At 57.9% G+C, this 17,987-nt stretch overlaps 3 protein-coding genes across 6 annotated transcripts in view; 1 reads left to right on the top strand and 2 right to left on the bottom strand.

The window, feature by feature from the left end:
* ZNF385C (zinc finger protein 385C) overlaps positions 1-15,739 on the top strand; it is a 60,462-nt gene extending 44,723 nt beyond the window's left edge. For 2 of the 3 annotated variants that reach the window (XM_068212342.1, XM_068212344.1), the window contains 7 exons: positions 2,366-2,508; positions 7,111-7,221; positions 9,514-9,685; positions 10,131-10,460; positions 11,884-12,071; positions 12,235-12,348; positions 12,645-15,739. In XM_068212342.1, the coding sequence (XP_068068443.1) occupies positions 2,366-2,508; positions 7,111-7,221; positions 9,514-9,685; positions 10,131-10,460; positions 11,884-12,071; positions 12,235-12,348; positions 12,645-12,869 (1,283 nt within the window). In that variant the 3' untranslated portion in view covers positions 12,870-15,739. The remainder of the gene's footprint in view (positions 1-2,365; positions 2,509-7,110; positions 7,222-9,513; positions 9,686-10,130; positions 10,461-11,883; positions 12,072-12,234; positions 12,349-12,644) is intronic. The other variant, XM_068212343.1, reaches the window with a different exon arrangement.
* The window catches only part of ODAD4 (outer dynein arm docking complex subunit 4), a 241,591-nt gene that overhangs the window by 187,391 nt on the left and 36,213 nt on the right, over positions 1-17,987 (bottom strand). The window lies entirely within an intron of this gene.
* NKIRAS2 (NFKB inhibitor interacting Ras like 2) lies at positions 15,673-17,846 on the bottom strand. 2 transcript variants are annotated; one of them, XM_068212362.1, is made up of 4 exons: positions 17,679-17,836; positions 17,432-17,509; positions 17,268-17,334; positions 16,674-16,888 (listed from the first exon to the last, which is right to left on the bottom strand). In XM_068212362.1, exons 1-4 carry the CDS (start codon positions 17,770-17,772, stop codon positions 16,792-16,794), a joined length of 336 nt encoding a protein of 111 aa, XP_068068463.1. In that variant the 5' UTR covers positions 17,773-17,836; the 3' UTR covers positions 16,674-16,791. The 2 variants fall into 2 exon arrangements, with proteins under 2 accessions (XP_068068462.1, XP_068068463.1); XM_068212361.1 differs by having other exon boundaries at positions 15,673-16,888; positions 17,268-17,509; positions 17,679-17,846.

Raw genomic sequence — 17,987 nt, 5'->3', positions numbered from 1 at the left:
CTAATTAATACCTAAAAATACTGCCCTCAGCTGCTGCTGGAATCTGCCCTGCAGCAAAGGTGAGGCAGGACCCGCAATGCCATGGCCCTGTAACCTTGGAAAGGTGCCCCAAGAGCATCCTGTGGGTGCCCCAGCAGGGTGTTGTGACATGCTGGGGAGCTTCACTGGGGTGGCCTGAGCCCTCTTCCTGCTCCTCGGGGTCTTTGCTTCAGGGACAAAGCCAAGTGAGACAAGACCTGCCCATCTGCAGGGTCTCACAGGGGTTTCTGAGCTCTCTCTAACTGCCTGGTTTATCCCAGTCCAGAAATGTGTTTAATCCACAAATTTGAGCTCATGGATGTGCCGAAGAGGTTGACATATCTTCTCTGTACCATTGGTGGGCAGCAGCCGCTGCAGGTGGTGGCTGATCCTGGGAGTCTGGGTCCCCTCAGCACTCATCCTGTGCCTGCCCAGTGCAGGAGCTGCTCCCCAGGGAATGAAGCCTTCAGCCCAAGCATTAGCTGAGCTGCAGCATCCCTTCTTGTAGTCACTGATTTTGGGGATTAGGTGATCACCCACCTCTTGTTCCTCCCATATAAAATTTGTATTTATTTATATATAAAATATATTAAACATAAAGATATATATTAAAATGTCTATATAAATATATACACATATATATATGTATATGTTTTTATATGTATATTTTATGTTTTTAAGGCCAGTGCAGTCTGTGCAAATCGCACTGGCTGTGACGAGTGGCACCCCTCATGATCCAGCCCCAAATGCCTTCACTGCTCTGGCGTGGGGCCCCGGCTGCATGTGCTGGGGGGTCCCAGGGCAGCTCCTCTGGCGCCAGCCCAGCCGTCTCAAATGATTTGATGTAGAAATGCTGTTTCACGCCTCAGAAGGTTAATTATGCACCCTTCACCCAGTCCTGCTTGCTGCTGCTGCTGCAGTGTTATTTATTTATTTTTAAGCGGTTTCACAGATTTCCCTTCTGGGCGACTCTGGAATTAACTCGATCAGTGCACGCCTGATGAAGCAAACTGTAATTCCTCCCCCGAGTCAGGCCTGGCTTGGGGATGGCTCCGGCGCCGTGGCAGAGCCTCCGCGTGCGCTCGCCCAGAAAGAGGTCGTTGGTGCCCGTGGGGCTGGCGACGAGCACTCGCTGCTCAAATCCAGGGAATCTCTCAAACTTTGAATTTCAGACGCGTGTCTCACATCCTGCACCAGGCGGGATCGGCACGGGGCGGGTGTGGAGCAGTGAGGAGCAGCACCAGCCTGGGATCCTCGTTCTGCATAGCTGGCGTCAGGGTGTGGGGGCTGGAGGGGGGCTCAGGCTCGGTGCTGTCACAAGAGGTGCTGGTGGAGAGTGTTTCTGCTGTGGGAGTGGGGACCGGCCAGCCAGCCTCCCACAAGAGTATTCTCAGCTCCAGGGGGGTGGTGAGATGGGGCTGTGCTGTGCTGGGTCAAGGGATCCATGATGCCTTTCAGGTGGAAAAGAACCCCAAAAAATCTAAAGGACTGAGGAACACTGACCTTGTCCTTGCTGTAGGAAAAAGGACAGGGCTGTGGGTGGGTTGGAGGGGTTGTGAAGCCATGTGGGATGTGAATGGGCCCTTCTGGCTCACTGCACTCTGAAATCGTTTCTTATTTATTGTGCTTGATTAGTTGACTTTTTTTATTTCCGCTTTCCCCCCTCCTTGCTCCCAGAGCTGGGCAGGGACTCCCTCTGCCACTTGCAGGATGCTTTCCTGTGCTCATCGTCTGTGATGAGTCTGAGTTGGGATGGGGAGCATGCCGGAGACTGGTCTCTGCTTGGCCTTCCTTCCCTCCTCCCCTCTGTCCCACGGGTGTTTTCTATTGAAACAGAACATTATTAATAACTCTAGGCTATTTTTAAATCTCACGCTGGAGCGCGTGGTTCGTTTGCGGGGGACGGGGAGTGGCGGCTATGCCGCAGGAGAGGGGGCAGCTCAGCCTCTGCCCCCAGTCCTTTGGCTGCTGCTGGCAGCCAAAACCTCACCAGCCCTGCTGAGGAGCCCTGGGGGTGCTGGTGTGGGGGAGCCCAGGGCTGTGTGGCTCTGTGGAAGAGCTGCTTCCCTGGGGGAGGTTTGGACACCTTTTGAGGCTTCAGTCTCCTGCGCGTGTCCACGCTGGGATGCGGAGGCTGCCGCATCCAGCTTCGAACTGGGGTGACGGTTTGGAGCCTGGAAAGCCAAGGGGTGCCCAGAGCCACCCTGGGCTGGGGCCGCTCCCGGTGGGGGTTCATGGCAGATGTCCATGGCAGATGTCCCCACGTGCCATGTCTGGTGTGCTCTGTCTCCCTGCTGCGAGCAGGGACCACCAGTGCTAACTCTGCTCTCTCCCTCTGCCTGCCCAGGTCCCTCTGGACACAGCAGCCCCCTCTTGGCGTCGTTGCCCATCCCTGGCCGGCCTCTTCATCCCCCCTTGGACATCAAGCATTTTCTGACCTTCAGGCTCAACGGGACATCACCACTTAACCTCTTCCCCAACTTCAACACGGTGAGTCCCCAGGGAGGATGGGCATCGGCTGCTGGATCCCTCCTCCTCTACAGCAGTCCATCTTCTGCATGGCACTACTCCTTGAACCCTACCAGGTAGTTTCTGGTTTAATTCCTGGGGTCTTTAGCTGCTGGACACCAGTTCAACATGCCCACTTTTGCCCTTAGCTTGGAGAAGTTCCTGCCCAGCCAGCGCCTGTCAGTACCAGAATTAAAAACGTGGTTCATTTTAACCAAGATCAATTGGATTTTGCCCCTTGAATCAATAGTAATAAAGTAGCTCTGGAGAGAAGTTCATTAGTTGAAAATTAAATAAGGAAAAGAAACGAAAGAGAGAGAGTGTATGTTACAGATATGAGGAATGTAGCTGGTGCCGTGGATATTGGGGGAGTCAGAGTGCTGGGGGGCTGCTCCCACCCCCAGTTTGGGCTCCAGGTCCCTGACCTTGGACCACCAAGCCAGCTGCCTGGAGTGGGCAATGACCCACATCTTTAGAGATGTTCCATTAGACAGTTAAAATGCCATGGATGTGACCAAGGACCCACCACCGTGTCGGGTGTGAAATGGTTTTCTCCCCATGCTGCGCCGCTCCCCCAGGCTGGTCCCAGCCCCATGGGGGTCTCTGTAACCCCTGGGTGCTGCCTAGAATTGTTGTGGGGCAGGCTGTGCTCTGGGAAGGGCAGTGAGCCTGGGGGCTGCTCCGGGGGCTGCTCCCCATCTCTGCCCCAGAGGCACTGCGTGCCATTGTTTTGGGGTTCAGTCAATGCCCATTGTTTTCTCTCATGAGCCTGGAAATGGGACTTTCCTGAGCCCCCTCCCTGCCCACTGGTGTTTTGTGAGTGGCTTTGAGCTTAAACGTGCTCGGAAGGTGCAAATTATCGCCGAGATCCTCAAAGACAGTTCAGAAATTAGGCACAGGATTCCTGTTGCTGTTGAATGGGATTCAGGCTCTGAGTCCTTTAAGCTCTTTTGAAGCCCCAGCCCAGCCTCTCCCCAGGCTAACGAGCTGGAACACAGGACAGGAGGGCTTTTGATGCCATTATAGTTCCTGCTTTTTGTCTGGACTCTTTTTTTAGTCGCTGGAGTCAGGAGTGAACTTGACCCAACGCCTGTTGTCCTCTCCTCTTGGCTCCCACCTGCCACTGCCTCAGCGTGTGTTCACCCACGGTTGTTGCTTTAAAAAAATCAGTAATTTGGAAAATGAACGTGGTACTTGCTGGAGCCACGCAGTGTCACACGGCTGCTGTGCTCCATGTGGGCTTCTGACACAGAGGATGGGTCAGACACGGACAGAGATGCCAGGGTAGGCTGTCCAAGCCATCTGGGGACCTGGAGTCAACCACTCTGAGCTCCGACCTGAGCCCAGTGCGTGCTGCTGGCTGATGGTCCGGGGGCAGGAGCTGCGCTTTGGGGTGTGTCTGTGCTGGAGATGTGGCCAAAGGAAGGCTGGGTGAGGTTCAGGGTGTGCCGGGCTGGTGGCTCTGGAGGAGCCAGAGCAGAGCTTCCCTCCCACAGGATGAAGGGCTGGAGCATCCCTACAGCCTGAGCTGGTCTGGCAGCTCTGGAGGAGCCAGAGCAGAGCCTCCATCCCTCAGGGTGTAGAGCTGGAACATCCCTGTGTCCTGTGCCAGGCTGGTCAGGCTCCACTTGAGCCTCAGTATGGGGAGAGGGATGGAGCAGTCAGGGTCTGCCCCTTGTTGAGGTCGCTGCCACATTGCAGCTGCTCTGCAGCAGGACCTGGGGGTTCCCCTTTCATGCCCTGCATCGCTGGTGATGCTGTGAGGGCTCAGCAATGCCCTGTGGAGCTGGAGCTGTTTGCACTGCCCAGCAGAACACTCTGCACTCTGAGCAGGTCACAGGGCTCCCATGAACCCAGCAGATGTTTTACTCCGGAGCCAACAAAACCCTTCCAAGCTGCCTCCTGTCACTTAGAGCAACAAGCAGGGGAAAAAAATCCTCTAACAGCACTGGAGACGTGTTCCTTGCTCCAAAGGCCCTTCCCTTAGCTTGGGATGTTGCAAATCCCCAGGACCCAGCAGCGCCTCGTAAAACTCAGTCAGCAGACACAATCTGAAGGGATGCTGCATCCCTGTGAATTCCTGCCCCTGACCTCAGTGGCCGCAGGGAGCTCGGCACAGGGATCGCTATTTATATCGGCAGGAACATCCAGGGATAAATAAAGTAATGTGAGTCAATAGTAATTGACTATAAAGCCGGGATCTTTATTCCCCAAGACTGCGGTGCCCAAAGCCACCTCTGCTGCTGGCTCCGTTCTTTTGGAATCCACCAGGAAGAGCCTCGATCCCTGGCTGCAGGTGCTGGTAGGTACGGCTGCAGCACAGCCCCTCACCGGCCCCGTGGGAGCTGGGGGGACATTTCCATATCCAAGAGAGCTGCGAGGGCATGCGGCAGGGAGGGATAAAGGGATGTTTGTGTTCGTTCTCAGGGAGAAGCATGAGGGCTCTCTGGTGGCACCAGGCTTCAGATATGCTTAGTGTGGGCTGGAGCTGGGCTGGGCTTCTGGCAAAGCACCTGGGACCATGTGAGCTCCTGTGAGGGTGGGCAGCTTGAGACAGACAGTGCTTGTGTTCGCTTTGGGACAGCGGGAGCAGCAATGGCCACCACGTGCCTTGGCTGGGATGCCTGGGGCTGGGGTGAGGAGCCAAGTCTGAGTGTGCTGGCCAGCCCAGCCCCTGAGAGCTCGTGAGTCCTGTGCCTGCCCAGAGCAGTAGCAGGTGCTCTGCTGGACACAACTCCTTGCTGTGCCACAGGGTGGAGCAGGGTGGACTTGGCAAAAGCACAGGGGGTGGAAAGACCCAGGTTGGTGCTATCACCCTGGCATAACCCCAGGAGGATGAGAAGACCCTGTACTGGGACTGTTCGGCACCACCACTGTGTAGCTGAGGCTCAGATGTGGCCCTGCTGCCGCTGGCTTCACTGGCAGGTTTGGGATGAGGCCAGGACTGTCCCTGGCCTCATTTGTGTCCTTGTGCCAGCATCTCCCTTTCCTCTGCATCCTCCTCTGATCCCCACCCTGCTCAGGGCGTGGATGAGCCCAGGGGAGCTGGCAGTGCTCGGTGGGTGCCAGTGTTGTTTGGTGGGAGCCGGTGGAAGCAACCAGCTGGAGCCTGGTGGCTGAGACTGCTGGGAAGATTGGAGCCATTTTTCTTTTCTGAATGGAAAGGTGGGTGTTTCTCTAGAAAACAAGCACTGGCCCAGCAGCCCAGCAGCATGGGGGTGCTGCCAGCAGCACGTTGCAATGTTTGTTGTCAGGCGTGGAGCAGCATCTTGGCCATCTGTAGCTTCCTCCAGGTCTCTGCCGAACCCCAAATGCCTCTTCATTTATATGCCAGATAAGTGAGTAAAATTTCATAGCAAACAGGCACTTCATTAATCACCTGCTTTTACCATTCTGCTCACTCCTGGAAAGGAATTTGGGGTCTTGATAATGGTGCTGTTGTCCAGGCATGTGCCTCGAAGACTGATGCACCTGTCTCGGCAGTGAAATAGCTTTGTAGAGAAATACGATCGCTGAAAACCCCGGGCTCTCCTGACAGCAGGACTCAGATAAGATAATCTCCCTGTGCCACAGGGTAGGGAACAATACTTGCATTATAGATTGGAGCCACGCTCAGACAAAGAGGTTATTCTTATGTTTTCTTCCTTAATAAATGCATTTTGTTAAAAACAATTATGGCTTTTGGAAGCAGTTTGGTGCTTGGGCTGTGGAATGAGGCCGAGCCCTGAGGCGAGACAGAAGGGCTGGGGCCTGGCACCAGCCACATGCTTGGCCCCACCACAGCCCTGGGCGGGCTGGAGGACAGACATGGCTCCTGGCAGGTCACTGAAGTGGTTTTGTGTGTGCCCAGCCTGGTGACCGAGTTGTCATTGTTGGGTTTGTGCGGGTGGAAAGCACATCTGGGCAGCACTGGGGCAGGCCAGAGGGGCTTTTGTGGGCACTGTATCTTGGTTGAGCTGTGCCTGTGGCAGCCAGCACTGGTGTCCCTCCTGCCCTGGCACCCATGTGGGCTGTCAAGTGTCCTATGGTCTGGCACACATGGCCCTGCTCGTGCCTTTGGCATTGCATGGGGACATCCCAACTCTCTGGTGAGGAGCACATGGAGAATGAATGGCCAGATGCTTGTTTTGGCCACCTCTGTCCCCCATTTTGGTGGTTTCTGCTCCTGCTGAGGTTAAGGGGAGCCACTGAGGTTCAAACAGAAACTGGTAATTTGCCACCTGTGGCACAAATGTCTGTGTGGGGGGAGAGGGGACTTGGGTACACATTGGTACAGATGGGGTCTCATCCCTTCTGCCAGACCACAGCTGACATTGGGACCTGGTGGATTGGATGGGTTCAGGTATGGTTTAAGCAGGACAGGAGCCAGTGTTGACACAGCACATTGCCCTGTGCAGGGGAGCCTCCATGGCCGCAGGGCTCCTCGGCAGATGCAGCCCCTTGCTCCTTCCAGCCACCCACTGTGAGCTCTGTGGCACTGGCCGTGGCTCCTTGGGAGTGTGACAGGCATGGGGGTCACCAGGACATGGTGCCACGCTGGGGCAGCCATCAGGACACAGCACCCAGCCCTCCCTCCCCTTCCAGATGGACCCGGTGCAGAAGGCGGTGATCAGCCACACCTTCGGTGTGCCGGCCCCGCTCAAGAAGAAGCAGTTCATCTCCTGCAACATCTGCCACCTGCGCTTCAACTCTGCCGTAAGTGGGGCCACACATGGGGCTGGGAGTGAGGAGGGGGCACAGGGCCAGGCCCTGGCAGGGGCATCCCCATCGATGGGTCAGTCTCATCCACCGGAGCTGCCGGTTCCTGGTGTCCGGCAGCATGGGGGCTGTGGGCTCCTGGAGCTGCTCTTGCCTGCAGAGGAGCCATCCCAGCCTGGCCATGCTGGATCTGCAGTGCCTGGGGCTGATGCTGCTCTGCCAGCAAAAATCCCTGGTTCTGGGCTTCATGATTCCGTTCCGTGGCCAAGCAGCTCAGACAAAACATTGCTTCCTTCATTGCTCATTGCTTCCCTGTTTCAGGCTGCTTCCCAGCTGGAGGTGCTGTGCCAGGAGGGTCGGTCCCACAACGTGCTCCCAGTGCCCCCACGAGCACCCAATGCCCCTGTTCCCACTCTGCCCATGTCCCTCCAAGTCCCCCTGGCTGGCCCAGACCCTCACAGCCCGCGGGTGTTCCAGCATGGAGGCTGTGACCTACTTTGGCTGCACCCAGCCCCGTTCCAGCCCTGTTATCCCGGGGGAGTTTATTGTCTTTGCTAATGAGGCATCACGCTTGGACTCGCCCTTTGCTTTCCCATGTAACAGCCACAGCCCCAGCTCCCATTCCCAGCCCTTAGAAAGCCACAGGGAGAGGGAAGGGAAGGGATGGGGTAGGATGCTTCCCCCTCCTGAGCCCAGGAATCCTCAGCTGGCCCCCAGGAATGCTGTGCAAATTAATCTGTCCTACTCACGGGTACAGTGTCTAATTCATACTGGGGTTCCACTCCATAAATTGCCAAACTGGGGTTGTTTTGGGGGACAATGCAGCATTGTCCCTGTTGGGAGGACACCAGTGTTCAGGGGATTTCTTCTCTGGCCATTTTTATCAGTTTTGTGCAGACATGAATCCGTCAGAGTCACGCTTCATTATCCAGCATTCACTGAGAGAGAGGAGCTGGGGACGTGAACCATGTGTTGGACACCCCTTAGGATACAGTGGGTGATGTGTCCTCCCCACCAAAAAACCTCTTTATTTCATTTTTACAGCAACAATTCATTGTATGTTTCCAGAGTCATAAATTTTACCTGAAAGCTGCTTTTAGGAGTGACTTGATGCATTTAATCAGAGCAGGGTCCTTATCTCGCCAAGCAAGCAATGTGGTGATGTCTTAGAGAGTGATACCTTGGCCTCAATATGTTGGTGTCAGAGCAGGCTGGGGAGAGGAGGGAAATGACTCTGTGCTACACCCCACTGCCACAACCCCTCTGTGCTACACCCCATTCCCAACACCCCCTCTGTGCTACACCTCACTGCCAAAACCTCTCTGTGCTATACCCCATTTCCAACACCCCCTCTGTGCTACACCCCACTGCCAACACCCCTCTGTGCTACACCCCACTGCCACAACCCCTCTGTGCTACACCCCATTCCCAACACCCCCTCTGTGCTACACCTCATTCCCAACACCCCTTTGTGCTATACCCCATTCCCTACACCCCCTCTGTGCTACACCCCATTCCCTACACCCCCTCTGTGCTACACCTCACTGCCAAAACCTCTCTGTGCTATACCCCATTTCCAACACCCCCTCTGTGCTACACCCCATTCCCTACACCCCCTCTGTGCTACACCCCATTCCCTACACCCCCTCTGTGCTACACCCCACTGCCAACACCCCTCTGTGCTACACCCCATTCCCTACACCCCCTCTCTGCTACACCCCACTGCCAAAACCCCTTTGTGCTATACCCCATTCCCAACACCCCCTCTGTGCTATACCCCATTCCCTACACCCCCTCTGTGCTACACCTCATTCCCAACACCCCCTCTGTGCTACACCCCACTGCCAAAATCCCTCTGTGCTACACACCACTGCCAAAACCTCTCTGTGCTATACCCCATTCCCAACACCCCCTCTGTGCTACACCTCATTCCCTACACCCCCTCTGTGCTACACCCCATTCTCTACACCCCCTCTGTGCTACACCCCATTCCCAACACCCCTCTTTGCTACACCCCACTGCCAAAACCCCTTTGTGCTACACCCCATTCCCAACACCCCCTCTGTGCTACACCTCATTCCCAACACCCCTCTTTGCTACACCCCACTGCCAAACACCCCTTTGCAGTGGTTCTACCCTGGGGGTGGATGCCACCAGGTAAGGTGGCTGCACTAGAAACATGCCTGAGTGGCCACATCCTGGGTCTGAGCCCATGCCCTGCCCTCCCCATGTCCATCTGTCTGTCTGGCCACAGCAGTGACTCGGCCATCCCGCTCGCTCTCCCCCCAGAACCAGGCTGAAGCCCACTACAAGGGCCACAAGCACGCGCGGAGGCTGAAGGCCATCGAGGCCATGAAGAACAAGCAGAAGGTGGTGGGGGCTGCAGCAGGGACCCCTGGCCAGGACAGCATGGCCGAGCTGGCCCCCAGCCCTGTGGGCAGTGGGGAGCTGGGCAGCACAGGTACGAGGAGGGGGTGTGGGGCTGAGGAGGCTGCGGTCGGGGTGGCAGAGGTGCCACCTGAGCTCCCGTGCCCGTGGGGGAGCGGGGGGTGTTTTCCCTGTGATTTGGTGTCTCTGGGAGGTGTTTTGTATGGGAGTGAGCCCTGTCCCACACATCCCCAGGGCTCTGCCACATGCAGGGATGGGGCTGGTGGGAGCTGTGGCAGCACTGGGGTTTTGAGCTGAGCCCAGCTTCCATGCACTGCAGATAACAGCTGAAATAGGAGAGACCTGGGGAAGAGCTGCCCTCGGCAGGGATGGATGCGTGCACACATTGTCTGGGATGGTCTTGGGGAAGACAGGGGTGCTCCCTGAAATCCAGAAAACCTGTTCAGGCACAGAGAACTTTCTCTTTCTGCCCATTTCTTTCTCTTTTCCTCTTTCCCCTTTCCTTCTCCTCCCGCCAGCTGATGCCAGTAGCCTGCAGGAGTCGGAGGGTGAGGGCAGCAGCCTGGGGCTGGTGCCCAGCACTGAGGAATCACCTGTGGAGCTGCCAGGCAGCGTTGCCCCGCTGGGCTCCCCGCCGGCCTCCGAGCTGTCGGAGGGCACCTCGGATGCCACCAGCGTGGCTTCCTCGTCCGCCCAGGCAGCTGAGGCACAGGCAGCAGAGTCGGGCAGCAGCATCAGCTCAGCCCCTGAGAGTGAGAAAGAGGGGAAAAAGAGCAAACAGCACCTGTATTGTCCCACCTGCAAAGTGACCGTCAACTCCCTGTCCCAGCTGGAGGCTCACAACACCGGTAAGGACATTATGGGGGGCAGGGGCATCGGCCCCCTGCCACTTCATTGGGGCTCTGAGCAAAGCCCCATAACCAAGCAGCCTTGCAATGAAGTAGCGAGCATTAATGAGCGTTGCTGTAATTAAAAAATGTTCATTAAAATGACCTGCGCAGATAAGCCATGGGGTTTTACCTGGACTGCAGCTTCTAGGGTGAATTTTCACAAGGTCACTCATACTGTTCATGTCTCAATTAAGGACATTAATCAAGTGATTGAGGCTACTTTATTTTCCATTTAGCTTGAAGCTGACAGCCAGGGCTTGCTCCAAACCCAGAATAATACTTCCCAAAGCAGCTTGGTGGTTTGGGCTTGTGGCCCTATGGGGAAGGCCCCTGGGAATGCAGCAAGCTGTGGAGCCCCATAGCCCAAAATCACTGCTGGGCTGTGCAGGGCAGCCCTTTGGGCTGGGCTGCTGTGGAAGCTGCTGCGGGGCCCCCAGGGTGGTAGCAGGGGATGGCAGCCATGGTACAGAGGTCCCCAGTGGGGTCTGTGGGCCCTGCAGTTCCAGCTCCTAGCTTGCCCCTTTCTCTAGAGGATGCTTAAATTGGGCACCCCAACTTTAATTGGAAGGTCCTTTTCTCCCCCAGCTCAGCAAATACTGGGAACCAATTCCTCCCACCCCACTGCCTGCTGGGGCAGCAGCAGCTGCCATGTGCAGGGTTGGCTCAGGACACTGCTGTGGCTTAGCTGCAGACGTGTCCTTTTGCTTTTGTCAGCTCCAGTTACAAATTCAGGAGCTGATTTGGGGAAAAAGAACAAACAAACAAACAAACGTTTGGGGGCTGGCACTGCTCTGTGGCTGTCACACAGCTCCTTGCTTCACGCCTTAAAAAATAGAATTAATTAGCAGGGGCTTAAATTACTTGCTCCCCATGCACCCTCGCCATCCCGGCGCTGGCAGGGACAGGACGGAGTGCCCTGTCCCCAGGTGTGTAGGGATCTTGGGTTCCTCTTTCCCCACCTGCTGTGACCCCGCTGAGCTATTCCTGGCTCCACGGCCGGCTCTGCTCTGACCTTGGGCATGGCTCAGATGCTGCAGCACGGCGAGCGACGCGCGCCCGACTCCGCAGACTGTGCTAACGCCCGGGGACAGGCGACAGGCTCCAGCGCACGCTCAAAATAGCAGCTTCTCCAAAGCTGGCACATGGAGGGGGGGTCTTTGGGAAGATGAGCATCTCTGCTCTGCCTGCGACGTGCAGCTTGGCAGGGTTTGGGAATGGGTTGCGCAGCAATGGTCAAAGTCTGGGGTCCCAGGCAGCTCCCTGTCCCCTCTGCCTGCAAGTGCTGCTGGGCACAGGTTGGTGCTGTTGGAGGGCACTGTTCCTGCTGCTGTGGCACTGGCATGGGGCTGGGCTGGGTTTGCTGAGTATCCCCTCTCGCCAGGCGCCAAGCACAAGTCAATGCTGGAAGGTCACGGCACCCAACTGCGGCGAGGCCGGGGCAAGCTGCTCTCCCGGGCAGGGCACAAGTCCAAGCGGATTGGGAACAAGGGCAGCATCAACATCCAGAATAAGGCATTTCACTGCCAAGTGTGCGAGATCTACGTCAACTCCGAGACCCAGCTCAAGCAGGTGACAATGCCCCGGGAGTGCCTTGGCACTGGGTGTGGGCATGCAGGGACTCAGGGTGTGGGTACCTGCTGGCCCCTGCAGGGTGATGGGTGTCCCCACAGACCTGAGCCACATTGTAGCCCGGCTGTCCTGGCTCCCAATGATCAGCTGTTTTCCTCCCCAGCACATGAGCAGCCGGCGGCACAAAGACAGGCTGGCAGGGAAGCCACCCAAGCCCAAGTACAGCCCCTACAACAAGCTGCAGAAGAATGCTGCCCTCGCAGTGAGTATTCTCAAGGTACCTGTCTCCCTGCACAGCACTCGCTCGGCTTGCTCGCAGAGCCTCCCTCGCCGTCAGCCATCCTTTCAGTGAGTTACAGGAGCTGCTGCTCTTAAACCTTGGTTTCCATCACCACAGCACAGCTTCTCCCCTCAAGGAGGGTGAGCTGTGGTGGTGGGTTTTGAGTCTATTCCTGGGAAGGCCAGCACGGGGATAACTTGGGAGTGCTTTGGCAGCGGCACTCGCAATGGCAGCACTTGTGATTCCTCCACCTCTTCTGCAGTCTCATGGTGTCTCCTCCTCCCTCCCTGCAGTCCAAGTTGGCTTTGCAGAAGCACCTCACCAAAACCCTGGCAACCCGTTTCCTGCCGAGCCCGCTCACCGCCGCCGCTGTCTGCGCCATGCCTGGACCCCTTGCCTTGCGACCAGCAGCTGCCACCACCCTGTTCCAAGCCCCGATCCTCGGACCAGCCCTTTTCCGAACGCCGCCGGCCCACGTCCGCCCCACGCCGGGTCCCATCGTCTTCGCACCCTACTAGAGCCGCTGGCCCACCGAGGGTCTGTGCACTGCGGCTGGGCTGGGCTGCGGGGGCTGCGCGCTGGGGGCAGCGCTCCTGGTACCTGCTCTCCTGGCTGGTGGGAAAACATAGTCGTAGACATCAACCCCAGCTTCTCCTTTGCTTGGAGAGGGCTCCCACTGGAGAGAGGTGCCCCAACAGAGCCTGGTCAGCCCTGCCGCGCATCCCCACCACTCCCCCAGCCTGTGCTGGCCCCCTGCTCAGCAGATGAGCCCAGGCAGTGCACGGAAGAGGACAGTGTCCAAATCAGCAGGACCATCTCATGGCCGGAGCCTGCCTGTCCTTGGCCTGCTGGCTGTTTCTTCATTGCCCTCCCAGCTACCAGACTGGAAAGAGAGGAGCTGGCTGGTCCCTGGGACAAGGAGCATCCCTCTGGTCCCTACCAGCCCAGTGGGAAGGGAACTGTGAGGGGAATCTCAGCCCAGCTCTTTCTGGGAGAAACAACTCTGGCACAAGTGGGAAGCTGGCAGTTTCTCTCTCAGCCTGGGCTGGCTGTGCCCTTGCCAGCCCTGCACCTGCCTGTGCTGGCAGGGGCTTTCTGTGCCACCCACCAGACCCCCATCCCCACAATTCCCTACGTCCCACCAGCCAAAGAGCCCCCGCGGTGGCAGGCACTGGCCACACTGACCGTATCCTCACTCCGAGAGCAATAGCTGACCCCAGGGCCAGCGCCTCCTCCCTCCAAAGCACACGGGCCCTGCCCTGGCCCCAGAAGCACACGATGGGCATGTGGCCAAGCTGGGCCCCACTCGTGCCCAGCAAAGCCGGGAGCGCCAGGCTTGTCTGGTGCTGGCTCCCCGAGGAGGTGACCCTGTGCTTGGCACCTGTCCTTGTCTCTGTCCCACCGCAGGGACAGCCCTGCCCCTACCTCCCGGGAGATGCTGTGAGGCTGAGTGAATGTCCCTAAAGCACTTTCAGTTCTCCAGTGAAAGGCAATGCTGCTGCTCACCTGCCGTGCACAGCCCTCCAATCCCATCCCAGTTAGGAGCTTCCAGGAAGTTACTGATGACTCCCGGAATCAAAGGTGTCTTCAGCAGCCTGGACAATCAGGTGGCAGGTGCACACATAGCCTGCGGAGTGCCAGGCTCTGGAGGGACCCCGAGGCCATAGCTCTGCATTTCACTGTGCTCAGACAGCCCAACCATGACCTGTCTGGGACTGTCACCGCGGCGCTCTGGGGGCCCGGCACGCTGCTGTACATAGAAAGTTGCATCCCAAATGGACCTTTCGCTGGAGGAACACCCCACCCCGATCTATGCAATCCAGGGGGCAGCTCGCCCGCCGCATTGGCCGCCTGCGATTCCCTTTGGTGCTGATGCATCCCTGCAGCCGGAGCAGTGGTGGCAGCAGAAGAACCAACATGACACTGAGCTCTGTCCCGTCCCCGGCCCAGGGTGCTGGTTCAGACCTCTGCTGTGACTCCCATTCCCTCCCAGCCCTCGGGAAGAGGCGGGTTGGTGCGTGCACCTGGGAATCCACACGCACAAGCACACATACCTGATGTCTTGGCCATAAGCAGCGCCTGGATTTCAGAAGGATTTTGCCCAGCGTGCTCCACCGATGCTCAGGATGGGTCCTGGCACGGGGAGGTGAACAGGAAGCGGCCAATGGGTGACTCAGATGGCTGAAACATATCTGCTTCCCAGGGCTGGAGCCTGAAACATATCTGCTTCCCAGGGCTGGAGCCTTGGCAAGGGCAGGAAAGAGCACACACCTGCCGGGTCCGTGGGCAGCACCAACTGTGGAGCCACCACTGCGCTCCTGCCACAGAGACAGAGTGAGGGAGCCCCTGGGTATGAACTCACCTGCTCAGGGCATCCCTTCCCCAGGGAAGGAGGAGAGTGGAGGGACGGCACCAGGAGAAGACTGAGCAGCTGTACGTGGAGACAGTGGAAAGGTCCTGCAGCAGTGGTGGGATATGTGGCTTGGAGCACAGCTGAGGGAAGCAAGGCTCCCAGCAGAAACGGCTTTGCCAGGGATAGGGAGGTGGTCCCACAGCCCAGGGAACACGTAGGGACCCCACATCCCAGGGAACAGGAGCCTGTGCTGGTAGGGCCCCAGGGGACAGGAGGGATGCTGTCCCTGTTCCCCAGTGCCAAGCAGCCCATGGCCGGTGTGTCCCCAGCCATCCCTGCCCGTCTCACTGTGCCCTTCCCAGGCCCGTGGGGTCACCCTCAGTCCAGCCACCGCAGCAGGACAATGGGTCCTCTCCTGTGCCACGAGCCCCTGGTGCTGTGCCCAGCCCCTCAGAAGCTTGGGGAGCCTGGAGCAGCTGGGCTCCAGCTTGCAGAGCCGCGTGGCACCAGTGGGCCTGTTCCCCTCCATTGTTTCAAAAAGCCTGTGCTGGAGCCATGGCTGCTCCTTGCCCCTCACCAGTGGAGTCCTGACGCACTCCTGTTCTTGGCACTTTAACCCTGTGAAAGCCATTCCTTCTAGTAACAATAATACTGCAATGAGCTGCGTAAGAAACCCCCGTTATGGCATCCCCCCAAATCCCCTCCTGCTCTCCAAAGCATTTACTGCCTTTGACTTAGCACATGCTGTACTAGGAGTAGGGATAGTCCATAGCGCTCGGTAATGTGTGCCCCTCTGTAAATAACCTTGGAGTGATGTGAAATTTGATTCAAAACACCAGAAAAAAAAAAAAAAAACTAACCCAAAATGGAATATCCAGACTCTAGGGACTTGGCCAGTACCCTCCTGTAATGTTCATTGTATATTTTTTTGATGTACTATAACTGTTGGGAAAAAAAAAAGGAAAATATTTTGATAACCGAATCTCATCGCTTTATTGCGTTACTCGGTAAATAAAAGGAACAAGTATAAACACACTGGGGCTTTTCATCAGTTCTTTTCCTACATCCAGACTACCTGAAGGGAACGAGTGTTGCTGGGTAGGGCTGGGACACCTGTGCCTTGTCTTAAGGTGGTTCTGAGAAGAGGCAGCATCGTGACAGGTGGGCAGTGAGAGCTGCCATAGCCCAAAGCATCTGGGGTGTGCAAGGCAAGTACAGTCCCAGCTCCTCCAAGGATCTAGGTATGCAGGTGAAGCACAACCCCATCTCCTCCAGGCTCATGGCTGAGTCTGCACTCAGGGCAGAACCCAGGAAGAGGGCTGGAATGGTGGATATGGGCACTCTGTCCTCAGGAACAGCACCCGCCCTGCTCTAGGCATTCCCTGGTGCAGCATGTCTGGATATTCCAGTGCATAAAGGAGCAGTGGACACTGCCAGGGTAAGGGACAAGCTGCCAGGGAGCAGCACAGAGCCAGCTGGGGCAGGGCAAGGAGAGCTGCTTGGCTGGAGGCAGGGCCAGCAAACAGGCTCTGCCCACATGTAATCAGGAAATACACAAAGAGGGAGTTGTTCCCTCCAGATGTGGAGCTGAGGGAGTTGTTCCCTCCAGATGTGGAGCTGATGCCCACGTTCCAGCCAGCCTGTGCTGTGCCTCTGTTCCACTCTCCCAGCCTGCACCTGAGAGCAGAGGGGGTCACTGAGTGAATCCTGGCCTTCCTGTAGCACCTCTGACAGCTGCAGGTGCTGGGCAGGGAGAGGAGTGGCTCCTGTCCCACTGTCTCTCTCATCTGCCAGGACCATCCCTAGCCCTGGGATGATTGTTCCTCGTGCCACCTGCTTCCCACAGGCTCCGTGACACCAGACAGGATTCAGCAGAAGGTGGGTGCAAGGGAAGCAGGAAAGTGAGGAAGAGGAGGTGGCAATGGAAGGGAAGGAGAAGCAGGCTCATCCATCCATGGATCCGCTGCCCTTGTTCTTGCGGCTCAGGGGAAACGCAGACTTGCTCTGTGGCTGTGTCATCTTGCTGGCCAGGTAGATGAAGGGCTCGATCAGCGTGCGCCGGTCAGCCACGGACACCTCCCACAGCTTCACCTTCTCGCCCTTGGCCCAGTGCTGGGCTGCATCGTGGTCCACCCGGCGCTGCTCCTGCAGGTCACACTTGTTGCCCAAAACCACAATGGTGACCTGTTCCAAAAGGGTGAGAAGGGCCCCTGACGACCAACCACAACAGCTGCAGGGCTGGCTCTGCCGCGGAGACCCTCAGTGGTGGGCCTGGCCCTGCCACTGATTCCCCGTCCACGTCAAGGCCTTTTGAAATCCAATGATCTCAGTGCTCCCTTCCCCTCCTGCTAGGGTCCATGTGTCCCAAACCAGCCCCAAAGTGGAAGGAGCTTTTGAGCGCCTGTAAACTCAGAGAGCATCCCAGGAGACAGCCTGTTACTGCTGGGTGTCTCACAGATCAGGGACCCATCAGTATCTTGTGACAAGCTGGAGAAACCAAAGGTGAGAACCTGCCCCAGGGGAGCAGATCCCACTCCGCAGCCCCTCCTCCCGGGGGACTCACCTCCTTCTTGTCCTTGGACTTGTCGATCTCCTTCTTGAGCAGCTCGACACGCTTGAAGGACTCCTTGCTGTCGGTGCTGTAGACCAGCACGTAGCCGTCGGTGCAGGAGAAGCAGTGCTTGGGCAGCTCCAGCCCGTCCCGCAGCCCCCGCGTGTCGTAGAAGCGCACCTGCTCCCGCACGCCCCGGTCCGTCTCGATGGAGCCCACGTAAATGTCCTCCTGGGTCTCGATCATCTCCGAGCCTGCCGGGGGTGGGCAGCGGCCACTGGGAAGGCTGCCGGGGCCTGGCACGGCGCGGGGAGCTCCCCACGCGCGGCCGGTGTTTGGGGCCGACCGGGGACAGCCCAGCCCAGGGGGATCCCCAGAGCCAGCGCTGCCCGGGCCCGACCTGCCCGCTACACCCGCACTCACCGACCACATGGTTGCCGTAGAGCAGCTGCTCCAGGATGGAGGTTTTCCCGACCGAGGCCTGCCCGCACACCACCACCTTGCAGCTCTTGCCCATCCCGCCTCACCGGGGCGGGGGCGGCCGAGCCTCACCGGCGGCGGCGGGAGGGGCGCGGCGGCGCCACAGCGCCCCCGTGTGGGCGGGCGGACCGCGAGACGCCGCGCTGCCCTGCGGCGGGAGGAGGAGCGTGGTCGGTATAAGCCACGCCCACCACCCGGTCAAGTCCCGCCCTCCTCCCGGTACCGGCCCCTCCCGATGCCGCCGCCGGGCTC

The sequence above is a fragment of the Anomalospiza imberbis genome, chromosome 22, assembly GCF_031753505.1.
Source record: "Anomalospiza imberbis isolate Cuckoo-Finch-1a 21T00152 chromosome 22, ASM3175350v1, whole genome shotgun sequence".
NCBI classification, from domain to species: domain Eukaryota; kingdom Metazoa; phylum Chordata; class Aves; order Passeriformes; family Viduidae; genus Anomalospiza; species Anomalospiza imberbis.
The sequence above is the reverse complement of the archived record's forward strand: the minus strand, read 5'-3'. Positions and strand labels throughout refer to the sequence as shown.